Source organism: Daktulosphaira vitifoliae, unplaced genomic scaffold (assembly GCF_025091365.1).
Source record: "Daktulosphaira vitifoliae isolate Bord-2020 unplaced genomic scaffold, ASM2509136v1 Scaffold_1, whole genome shotgun sequence".
Taxonomy (NCBI): domain Eukaryota; kingdom Metazoa; phylum Arthropoda; class Insecta; order Hemiptera; family Phylloxeridae; genus Daktulosphaira; species Daktulosphaira vitifoliae.
The window spans coordinates 89,455,719-89,468,465 of NW_026099572.1; the positions used below are offsets into that span (position 1 = coordinate 89,455,719).

The 12,747-nt window shown below is 31.3% G+C and overlaps 2 protein-coding genes across 2 annotated transcripts; one reads left to right on the forward strand and one right to left on the reverse strand.

Moving 5' to 3' along the window:
* Nucleotides 1-3,122: 3,122 nt before the first annotated feature.
* Nucleotides 3,123-4,331, reverse strand: LOC126910181 (uncharacterized). The gene is made up of 3 exons (XM_050692556.1): nucleotides 4,173-4,331; nucleotides 3,826-4,022; nucleotides 3,123-3,432 (listed from the first exon to the last, which is right to left on the reverse strand). The coding sequence occupies exons 2-3, from the start codon at nucleotides 3,949-3,951 to the stop codon at nucleotides 3,247-3,249; spliced, it is 312 nt and encodes a 103-aa protein (XP_050548513.1). The 5' UTR covers nucleotides 3,952-4,022; nucleotides 4,173-4,331; the 3' UTR covers nucleotides 3,123-3,246.
* Nucleotides 4,332-5,426: 1,095 nt separating this feature from the next.
* Nucleotides 5,427-6,696, forward strand: LOC126910107 (uncharacterized). Its single transcript, XM_050692498.1, has 2 exons — nucleotides 5,427-6,324; nucleotides 6,380-6,696. The coding sequence occupies exons 1-2, from the start codon at nucleotides 5,615-5,617 to the stop codon at nucleotides 6,510-6,512; spliced, it is 843 nt and encodes a 280-aa protein (XP_050548455.1). The 5' UTR covers nucleotides 5,427-5,614; the 3' UTR covers nucleotides 6,513-6,696.
* The last annotated feature ends 6,051 nt before the right edge of the window (nucleotides 6,697-12,747 follow it).

A 12,747-nucleotide genomic window follows, 5' to 3' on the forward strand; every position in this document is an offset into this window, starting at 1 on the left:
TGTGACTAACGGGACTTTTTAGTGTACCTTTTACTAACACAGAGATGATGACAGCAGAGGCAAACCAGGTGTCTCTAAACCAACTGAGAGCAGTTGATGTAAGGATCGAAGGACTAATTTAACATTGACAAATTAAATAAAGTAATATTAATTGACTTGAAAATTTCATATTAGCTTCGATGCGAAGCTGAGAAGGTATTATTTACTAAGATGTGTTTTTTTTTTTTTGTGTGTCTGTTACCACTATTTCTCAGCTTTCACCGAACCAATTTCTTTCAATGATACGTCAAAAGATCACAAATAGTATCTAGTCGAAGCCACTACCCTAAAAATTGAAAAAATTTCCTCGTTTCCCGTAAATGGGGAAAAAATTACAAATTTAAAAATTACGGTTTACCCGTCTCACTTGTGTGTTGTAAATTATAATATTATTATAACATTAAACGAAATAAATAGACTCCATCACACAGTGGGACCAAACGCTGATTTAGCCGGCCAAAAGTACCATTTTTAAATCAACTAATAAAAAATTTTTTTTAGCAAATTTTATAACAAATTAAAGTTTTTAATTAAAGCAGGAAAAAATGATTCAAGAAATAGTAAAAATCCTAGAAAAAAAACAAAAAAATACAGTGTTATGATATTTAAATAGCACCCAACCATTACTATAACAATTTTTGGCCTTGAATTTTTGTACATGACCTTATAAGGATATAATAAAAAAATTTGCAAAAAAAAAAATTTTTATTAGTTGATTTAAAAATGGTACTTTTGGTCGGCTAAATCAGCGTTTGGTCCCACTGTGCTGTGGGCAGATAAAGCGTCAGATTAATAACAAAAATATACCAAGTAATAGGTAAAGACATCAAGCATCTATATAAAAAAAATATTACTTATCCATACATTTTCCAAAAAGTTATAGCATTATTAAGTTAAAAATATAAAAAAAAAATTATTTTACAAAAATTGTAATTTTTTATTAACTTTGGTATCTGTTTTCACCACGAAGATATGTCCAGAGGTCAAATTTTTTTTTCCTCCGTAATAAAGTATATTACATTACCTTTAATTTAAGATATATATATAAGTGTCAGATCTTCTGGAACACTATCAAAAGTTTAGTTGGAAAAGTTCTACTTTCTATATGCATTTTTTAGATTTGAAGCCTCCCCGTAAATAGGGAAATGGTCTGATTAAAAAAAAAAAGTATATCATATGAAAGATGTATATAAAAACTACTTTTCATGAAAAAATTGTATTGATCTATACATTTTTTAAAAAGTTATAGCATTTTAAAGTAAAAAAAATAAAATCGAGAAATTTCACACAAAAATAGCATTGGGTATTTTCTCCACGATAACAGGTCCAGATGTCAATTTTTTTTTTTTCATAATAAAGTACATTACATTATCTTTAATTTAAGATATATATAAAAATGTCAGACTTTCCGGAACATTTTTTATAGTTGAGTTGCAAAAGTTAATATTTTGTGAAAAAGTTGTTATTTTAAATCAGTGAGTGAGGGAATTTTTTTCAATTTTTGAGAGTAATATCTTCGACTAGATACAATTTGTGATCTTTAGACGTATTGTTAAAAGAAATCGGTTCGATGAGAGCTGAGAAAAAGTGGTAACAGACACAAAAAAAAAATAAAAAAAACATAACATAGTAAAATTAATACCTACTCAGCTTCCTATCGAAGCTAAAATAATAGATACTGAAAAAGTATTTGAATTATTATGTTNAAAGTGTCAGATCTTCTGAAACACTATCAAAAGTTTAGTTGGAAAAGTTCTACTTTCTATATGCATTTTTTAGATTTGAAGCCTCCCCGTAAATTGGGAAATAGTCTGATTAAAAAAAAAAGTATATTGTATGAAAAATGTATATAAAAAATACTTTTCATGAAAAAATTGTATTGATCTGTACATTTTTTAAAAAGTTATAGCATTTTAAAATAAAAAATATAAAATCGAGAAATTTCAGACAAAAATAGCATTGGGTAGCCATTTTCTCCACGATAACAGGTCCAGATGTCAATTTTTTTTTTTCATAATAAAGTACATTACATTATCTTTAATTTAAGATATATATAAAAGTGTCAGACTTTCCGGAACATTTTCTATAGTTAAGTTGAAAAAGTTAATATTTTGTGAAAAAGTTGTTATTTTAAATCCCCTACTGTGGGCAGTTAAAGGGTCAGATTTATAAAAAAAATTATATATTGATATATTCATTTTTGAAAAAGTTATGGCAGTTTTTATTAAAAAAAATTGAAGAATTTTTAAAAATAAGCGATTTTCAAATTTGTAATATTTTTGGAGGTTTCCCCAATTTACGGGGACCGAGGAAATTTTTTTCAATTTTTGAGCGTAATGTCTTCGACTAGATACGATTTGTGATCTTTTGACATATTGTTTATGAAAATAGGTCCGGCGAGAGCTGAGATTGAGCGTTCACAGACANAAAGATAATAAAAAAAAAAATGTTTAAATTATTATTATTCTGCAAGTAATTGAGTGGGTTATGATAAAAAAATCACCCTGTATTTAAGATACAAAAATGTAATACATAAATTAATATTTTTCACAATATTATATTTTAAACAGCATTGATGGAAGTGTGAAATTAAATTAAAATTAGTAAACTAGTTGAATTCTTATAATTAAAATTTTAAATAAAGTTCTGTTTCTATTTGATGTATGACCTTTAATTTAATAGTTTATTAAATTTCTTTAGGTAAATTCCNTTGGAGGTTTCCCCTATTTACGGGGAGTGAGGGAATTTTTTTCAATTTTTGAGAGTAATATCTTCGACTAGATACAATTTGTGATCTTTAGACGTATCGTTAAAAGAAATCGGTTCGATGAGAGCTGAGAAAAAGTGGTAACAGACAAAAAAAAAAAATAAATAAATAAAAAAAACATAACATAGTAAAATTAATACCTTCTCAGCTTCCTATCGAAGCTAAAATAATAGATACTGAAAAAGTATTTAAATTATTATGTTTATTTAAGATACAAAAATGTAATACATAAATTAATATTTTTCACAATATTATATTTTAAACAGCATTGATTGAAGTGTTAAATTAAATTAAAATTAGTAAACTAGTTGAATTCTTACAATTAAAATTTTAAATAAAGTTCTGTTTCTATTTGATATATGACCTTTAATTTAATAGTTTATTAAATTTCTTTAGGTAAATTCCAAACATATGTATTATGTTCATTTAGTAATAAAATATTATTTTTTTATTTTAAATGAATTCAAAATTTTTCCATCATGTTCATTAGTTACGTAATATTTATGTTCACAACGTTCAAAATATGGTATTTCTTCTAAAGAAGGATTATTTTTAATTGATTGATCATTATTACAAGATATGTCAAGAAAATTGAAATCTTGTGTTTTCATATCATATGGAAGATACTGTAAAAAAAAAAGAAATTTAATATATAAATATCACAATACAACTAGGCCTTAGCATAAATAGAGCAAAACATAGTTGATATTATATTGATTTAAATCTGATGATGATTTAAACAGTATCGTAAATTGTTATAATAGCTAATTGTTAAATTGAATAAATGAATCCATAAAATAATTCTGAACTAAATTAAGGCTGACACATGTTTTTGTGAAAAACCTATAAACATGTTATGAGCATAAACATATTATTAATGTAAAATATAAATGGCCTGAAAAATGATTCCACCTTTAAGTAACATTAAAATGTTTATTTCAAATTTTCCCAGGAATGGATATTCATTGGAAAATTATTTATATAATGAACTTGTATTTTTGATTTTTTAAAAAAGTTACATTTGGATTTTTTTTAAGGTACTTTAGTAATCCTGCAAAACAAATTTTAGATCTATCCACACAATTCTTATCTTCCTTTTGCCATTTACATGCTTTACGTCCAACTGTATTAATGTAATCCTCCATAGTGCTTATATTTTTTTTCAATGATAAAATGTGTTCAAAAATCAATGAAATGACATCCTCATGAACTTCACCTGCAGTAATTAAAATGTTCATTAAACAAATAACAAAAATAAATAATGTTGAAGTCAATTAGTATTCTTTAAAATAATATAACTAATCAATTTTTAATTAATCAAAATCTAGCGTTTATCACAGTACATTATTTATATAAAATTATTTACCATTTCCACTAATAAAATCAAGTCCAACATCTTTAACGTGAAAACAATTATGAAGAAGAATACTTGGCAAATTAAAATTTAATAAATATTCTCCTATATTTGTCCTCCAATTTTGAGCTGAAATAATGCATATCAACCTCTGTAAATAACAATAAAAAAATCAGGTCTTTTTTTATATTATTACTTATTTATACAACAATTATTAATAATCTTAAATTGTTTTTTACTTAAAAATGTTTATAAGTGGTACTAAATTTATAGAAATTTACTCAATAAATGGCCATTATATTTATTAGTTTTGTATTAATATATATTAAGATGGCCCTCAAAAACGAATGTCTTTTTTTTTTACGCTACACCTAAATTTTTTTAATAGTCAAAAAAATGAGCTGTGCAAAATTTGAGTCATATCCTTTAAATGTTAACCCGTGCCCCCGGGCCTATTAAGTTGAGTTGAAGAGGCAAATTAAGTAAAAATAACTGATCTATGTCTAATAACTTTTTTTTTGCTCAACTTAGAATTATAAAAGTAAAATTCAATAAAGAAAATTTTGCAAGAAATTTAAAAATAATAATTCAAATGCTGTTTTCTCTATAAATTGCCCAAAAAACATGTAAAAGTCTTAAAAATACGTCATTAATATTTTCCAATATTTTTTTAAAATTAAAAACAACATATTTGTCAGATATCACTCATACTTAACTATGCCACGTCCACACTGTGCCACGACTCCATTGAGCTATTGTTTTTTAATAATAAAAATAGTAAAACAGTTTTTTAACTTTTTTTAAGTCTTAATTAATCCAAGGTAACCCAATAGGGGTAGTAACAAATACCACTACTGTTTGCCGGTCTTTCTCACTCACTTTAAGAATCCCTTTTTTAATTACTTTTGCTACAAAGTCTTTAAACCTACAAATTAGTGCTTAAAACGAATAGCTTAATCTGTCACTCATATAAGTGATCACCATTCATACAAAAATAGTTAATTAAGATAAATGTGAGATAGTTCTTACCATTATACTTAATAATTGTAATGATATGATCTTCATTTTTTTTTTTTTACTGTAAAAAATCGAATAAAGTACACTTTTAAATCTTTTGTTATAAAAAGAAACAATTTTATTCAAAATATAAAAAAAATTTAATTAATTTTACAAATTTTTTAATTACTATTGAATAAATACTATGAACGATGATATTGTGGCGGTCGAATGTTCTAGAGAGTTCCGCCGCCGCCTCTAGAAGATTCCTCTGACTATTTAAGGGTAAGATCGTCGTTCCAGTCAATCACTTACGCACTTTGTCTTAAACGCGCTTCGTCTCTCGCTGTTATTTGTTAGTTCGTTGTAATATAGTATAGTTGTTATTAAATCGTAAAAGTGTTTATTACTTCTATATATTACACCTCGCTACATTGGTGACCTCGACGATAACAAGTATGAACGCCGAAGAACTACGCAATCAATTGGAGGAGTTACGCCAAGAAAACGCTCGCCTTGCAGCACTACAGGCACAGCAATATCCAACAGCTTCAGTGAATCGCGTTGCCGTCAAGTTGCCACCTTTCTGGTCCGAAAGACCGAGCTTATGGTTCTCACAGGTTGACTCGCAGTTTGCAATCTCGGGAATAACAAGTGAGGAAACAAAATTTAATTATGTTGTGGCTCAGCTTGATACGCGTTACGCCGCCGAAGTAGAGGATATTATTACTAACCCACCGCCTACTGAACGCTACAAACATCTACGCGCAAAACTCGTTGAACGGTTGTCTATCTCAGAAGAACAACGTGTGCGACAACTCATCAATGAAGAAGAACTAGGTGACCGTAAGCCATTACAGTTCTTACGACATCTTCGTTCCCTTGCCGGCACTACTACATTACAAGACAATATTTTACGTCAACTTTGGCTCCGCCGTCTACCATCACATGCACAAGCTATTTTAACCGCACAATCAGAGCTTCCTCTGGATAAGGTAGCCGAGCTGGCTGACAAAATTGTTGAAGTGCAGCCAGCCCCCTCGCAATTCGTCCATGCTGTTGCCACGACGAACAATAAAAAGGAACTCGATGTTTTAGCTGCCATTGAAGCACTCACAAAACAGGTAAGCGAATTATGTGCTAAACGCCCGCAATGTTCCCGCTCTAGGTCACGTAACCGTTCAAACGAGAACTGACTAACGGCAAAGANGTTCCCGCTCTAGGTCACGTAACCGTTCAAACGTGGAACTGACTAACGGCAAAGGATGGTGTTGGTATCATAGCACTTATGGAGAAAAGGCTGCCAAATGTAAGGCTCCCTGCAAGTATCAGGAAAACTCCAACGACAGTCAGTAGCGGCGGCAACAGACTGTCCGAACCCGAGCAGCCGCCTGTTTGTTACAGATCAAATAACAAAACGCCAATTTTTAGTCGACTCCGGTTCCGACTTATCTTGTTACCCTCAACGGCTACTACGGGAACGACGCCATGCCACCGATTACGACCTCAGCGCGGCCAACAACAGTACCATAAAAACTTACGGGACGGTCCATCTCAATTTGAATTTAGGACTTCGACGCAGTTTCCCGTGGAGTTTTATTTTCGCCGACGTGAGTACTCCTATTATTGATTCCGACTTCATGGCATACTACCACTTGCTGCCGGATTGCCGTACCAAACGTCTTATTGATGGTGCCACAGGCTTGGCTGTGAATGGTAAGGTTTCCTCTGTAAATACAGCATAAAATCAGTTGCCAACACTTCCCCTTGGGCTGCACTTCTCGCAGAGTTTTTTTTTATAACAAAGTTATAAGTTTTATACACTGGACTACAAATAACATTCATCAGAAACAAAAATATACTTTTCTAAATCAACTATTCACGCCATTTTCAAATCTGAAATTAGACTTCTTCTATCACTTCTAATTTTAGCTTCGATGCGAAGCTCAGAAGGTATTAGTTTTACTATGATGTGTTTTTTTTTTTTTTGTGTCAATTAACACTTTTTTTCAGCTTTCACCGAACCAATTTCATTCAATGATACATCAAAAGATCACAAATCGTATCTAGTCGAAGACATTACCCTTAAAAATTGAAAAAATTTCCACGTTCCCCGTAAATGGGGGAAACCTCCGAAAAAATTACAAATTTAAAAATGGCTAATTTTCGAAAATTTTTCAATTTTTTTTACTAAAAACTGCCGTAACGTTTTTAAAAATCAACATATCAATATAATTTTTTTTATATAGACGCATGATATCATTACCTTTCATATGGTATATTTTTATTATAAATCTGACCCTAAACCTGCCCACAGGGGGGATTTAAAATGACAACTTTTTTACAAAAAATTAATTTTTTCAACTTAATTTTTCAAAGTGTTCCGGAAAGTCTGACACTTTTATATATATCTTAAATTAAAGCTAATGTAACGTACTTTATTATGCAAAAAAAAAATTTCATACTTTATTTTGTCTTTAGGGTGAAATTGGCTACCGAATGTATAATAAACAAAAAAAAAGGGAAATAAAGAAAGGGGAAGAACGAAAGAATAGAGTCGTGTCTCGGGGTCGAACTTTATTTATTTATCAAAAAAAAAAAATATCCCTACCTCATTTATTCCTATTTTTTTGTTTATTACGTGATTTTTTTTAAAAGTAAGACATGCAAATAAATATTCGCACTTACCTTTATTTCCTTTAGTAATTGATTGAGTTGGTTTTATGGTGATTTCTTCTTTCAGTGTTAACAGTCGTTTATACTCTCTTGCGATTATTTCGATAAATTAGTATCTCTGTGTATATAAAAATTGAAAAAGGGGATTCTCTACAATAGGACCTGCGTCTATTATAATTTTGTCACTTTCTTTTATTTTAAATTCTTTTTATATTATATTATGTTTTTACTAATAATAGTTTCGATGAATTCCCTACTGTTAGATACACATCACAAGAGGGCGTTTTTTATGATGTTGCTGTGACTGATAGCGCTACTCGCGCTGCCACCACCGGTTGTGTGAGCGACTCACTACGTTGGATTCTAGTATACGTGATTGTTGTGTCTCACCGAACTATTATCGGTCCCTTTTGTAAATTTTGCGTTCTCGCCACCATTGCTAGCCCTTGCTACGTGGTTCTATGGTGCATCTAGCTCATAGTCGCTTTAATGGATTAACCACCCTGGTGATTCGTCGTAGGTATAGAACTGCTATACCAACCTATGCCATTGTGCGCCCTTCGTGTACACAACAAGTGTCTCCGTTTGTATCGACTACCCTTGTAATCTTCAACATTTTAATGGAAAGTATTCCAACTGTTCATTTTCACCGTCATCAGTCATCTTTCATCTATTGTACGTTACACAGTTAAGTTTTTATTTGTCTGTAATTATTATATTATATTTTATCTATTTTGTTCAGAGATGCCTTTTTGGCCATTTTAGTATTAAGTGACCCCCCTTCCACAATTCTATGATAGTTTATATACATATTGTTACGTTAATATATAACTCCTTATCTTGTAATTCTTATTATTTTATTTAGTGTAATTCCCATCCTCCTATATACAGTCCACTCCCCATTTCTTTCTCCGGCATAATTAGATAACTCAACTGGACGTTAACTAACCCGCACATTATAACCGGGCGTTTCGTTCAAACACCTACAGTCAATATCGATATTCTTAAAATTTACTCTGAACTAGTCAAAATATAATTATAAAAATATGTCTATCTATATTCAAAATATAATTAACAAGACTGTGGTGGCCCAGCGTTTCTCAGCGTAAAGCCTTGGCTGGTGTGGACACAGTTACCTCGTTAATATATTTAAAATATTATTTCAATACACCTTTTATTATCCTTTACGTCAACTGCCTACACGTTACCGAAAGGTAATTGGCATAGTCCCTTAAGGCTGGCGGGTACACAGGCATAAAGTACTACTACTAAAACTAGTTAATTCTAATCACAAATTATGCTTCTTCATTTAGTTCGGCACATTTAAGGCTGTTCATAAATGTAGGGCACAATAAGCTTTATTATGAATATACGATAATGTATAAGGCTATTACGCCTGTATAAATAAAATTACGCTTCTTCACTGTTTTCGGCACATTTGAGGCTGTCCAAAAATGAAGGGCATAATAATATTTAAAATTCTTATATATTACAAACTATGTCTAAATAAATAAAATTACGCTTCTTCACTCTTTTCGGCACATTTGAGGCTGTCCAGAAATGAAGGGCATAATAATATTTAAAACCTTTATATATAAATAGATATAATGTCTATTTGTCGTGAGAACATTAGGTGATAATAAAATAAATAAAAACTTGTTCCTGTGTAAAATATTAATAAATCATCTAAGACAATGTTCACCACTTAGGATGATACATATAAAAAAAACTAAGTCACAGGGACAAAATATTTACTTATACTGACGCAGATTCCATGTAAGAGAATATTTAGAGGGTAGTCGTTGCAGTCTTTGCCGCAGAAAATCGTCAAAAGAAATCCAGAGAAGTCCAAAAGAAGAGAGAGAGTCGGAGTCCCTTTTTACGAGAAAAAATGGCTTTTTATACACCGGATGAAGTAAGCCAGCGATCTCTATTGAAATTCCTAAGATGTTGGATAATTATTTGTGATTGGTTAATTGTGATAGAAACCCTGCCGTGGGCGTAGTTAATGAATTGTAGGGGACTGGTTTGAAACATGTGTTGATAAATAAATATTTTTATTACCCTAAAAGGGAAACATTCCTTAGATGATTTTTGGCTTTATTCATATATATGTGATATTTAGTACATGTGTTAATAATTATACTACAAATGCTATTTTTGTGTGAAAATTCTCGATTTTAATTTTTAACTTTATAATGCTATAACTTATTGAAAAGTGTATGGATCAACATAATTTTTTTATGTGAAACAATAATTTTTAATAATCCCTTTTTCATTCGATATACTTTATCTGAATCAGGATATTAATAACGAACTAGCATATTATGAAGCTTTTGGAATAATCCACCAATTTTTTAAAATTAAACACTATCTAAAGATTTGCATCGAAGCGTTTTTTTTTTATAGTGATTTTAATCACTGTCAGATATCATTATACTTGATCCAACTATGCCACGTCACCACTGTGCCGCGACCCCCCTGCGCTGTGTTTTTTTTTTTTAACTTGAATGCATATTAAGTAAAATTAAAACTATATTAAAAATATTATTAATTTAAAAAACTAAAAAATATTAAAAATATTAAACTCAAAGCCACAAAAAAATTAATGAAAAGTCGCGGATACGTATTTCGGAAACAATGTTACCATTATCAACGCTAAACACATACTGACACCCATATTGAATGCATAGCTGAAAAGTAATTAGTTTTACTCTGTGGTTTTTTTTGTCCGTATACGTTATTACAACCGCATACTGAAAAGATTTTGCTCAACAATATATCGAAAGATAACAAAACAAGTCCAGTTTTGGACAGATATTTTCGTTCAGAATAAAGAAAAATGTCCCAAAATATTACAGCTGTTAAAAAAAAGGCAGCGGTAATATCTACATTTCCATCTGATTTGACATCGTTTGTTTTACTTTAAAAAAAGTGTGACTAATATTTAAAATGCTCGCATTAATACACTTGAATCTACAAACACAAAATTAAAATAAGTTTTGAGATTTTTATAAATATAATGCTGATGGTTATAGAAAACAATATACTTCAAAATATTGTCAAATTGTAACAAAAGAGCAAGAATTATATCTACGGTAATTATATATTTCATATTTCATATTTAAATATTAGATATTTTGAAAAATAGTTGAATAGTTTACAATTAATAAAAAGTATAGATGATATTTGACAGTGATTAAAATCACTATAATAAAAAACGCTTCGATGCAAATCTGTAGATAGAGTTTCATTTAGAGAAATTGGTGGATTATTCCAAAAGCAATATCAACTCTTATTCTTTGATTATATCCTAATTAGTAGTTCTTTGATTTTAAAATATGACATATGAATAAATACTAATTATAATAATTTAATATTGTAATTTAAACAGGGAAATTATAAAAATAATAAAGAAGTTATATTTTGCCTTATTTTTACGCGTATAAAAGTTTAAAGGGCTTGGTACAGTAAATTTCAATAAAAACTGTTTGTTACTATAAATAAATGCACTGAACTACAAGGAACTTTCATCAGTAACAAAAATATACCATTCTAAATCAACTTTTTGCGATAATTTCAAACCTGCAATTAGACTTTTTCTATCACTTCTAAGTTTTAATATTATTAAAAATTAGTATTTTCATATAAAAAATTCGCATCGAAGCTAATAAANCCGAGAAGCACGATAGGCAGTGACTCAGTCCACGAGTCTTTTGCGTGGGCCATGATGGCTGCCTTTAGTTGTCGGTGCATTCGTTCGACGAATCCGTTTGCAGCAGGATGCCAACTGGTAGTGGGGCGAAGCGTAAAACCAAAACGTTTTGCTAAAGTTTTTAAAGTAGCTGAAACAAACTGAGTACCACGGTCAGTCTTAACGTATTGAGGTACTCCGAAGCGTGAAATCCAGCAATTGAGGAAACCCTTAGTGACATCATCTGCTGTTATACGTTCGAGTGGATACACCTCCGGCCAACGGGTGAAACGGTCGATTACCGTCAGACAGTACCTAAAGGACTGTGATGGCGGCAATGGACCGATGATATTGACATGAACATGTTTGAATCGGCGTGAAGGTGTTTCAAAGTTTCCCAGTGGGGCTGAGACGTGTAGGCTTATTTTCGATCGCTGAAAGTGGACGCAGGCACGTGCCCAGGAACGGCAATCCTTTTTCATTGCTGGCCACACAAATCGTTCTGAAACTAAGTGAGCTGTTGCGCGTGCACCGGGGTGACTAAGGTTGTGTAACTGATCAAATGCGTGACGCCGGAATCGTTGTGGCAAAAATGGTCGTGGGCGTCCCGTTGACGTGTCGCAATAAATATAGGCTGAAGATCCTGGCACTAGTACCTTCTCCAAATGAAGAGATGAATTGTTGTCAGTAAAATGTTTGAGTTCATCATCCGTGTCTTGAGATGCAGCAAGAGCTCGGTAGTCCAGCGGGAGAGACACAACTTCAATGCGTGACATTGTATCCGCGACGATATTTTCATCACCTTTAATGTGTTGAATGTCAGTGGTGAATTCGAATATGAATGTTAACTGGTTGAGTTGCGTAGGAGGTATCTTTTCTCTCCGTTGGGTGAAAGCATATATGAGTGGCTTATGGTTGGTGAAAATGGTACATGGTTGTACTTCGACAATGTGCCTGAAATACTTCACCGATTCATAGATGGCAAGCAACTCACGATAATACGCAGGCCACGCACTTTGTTTCACCGACATTTTCTTTGAAAAAAATGCTATGGGTTGCCAGATGTTATTGACTCGCTGCTGCAGACATGCGCCGATAGATTGGCTAGATGCGTCTGTGAATAGTCCAAGTCGTGCGGCTGGATGAGGATGTGCTAAAAGAGTAGCGGTCGCAAGACTTTCTTTGCATGTGGTGAACGCTTTTTCTACCTCGGGAGTCCAT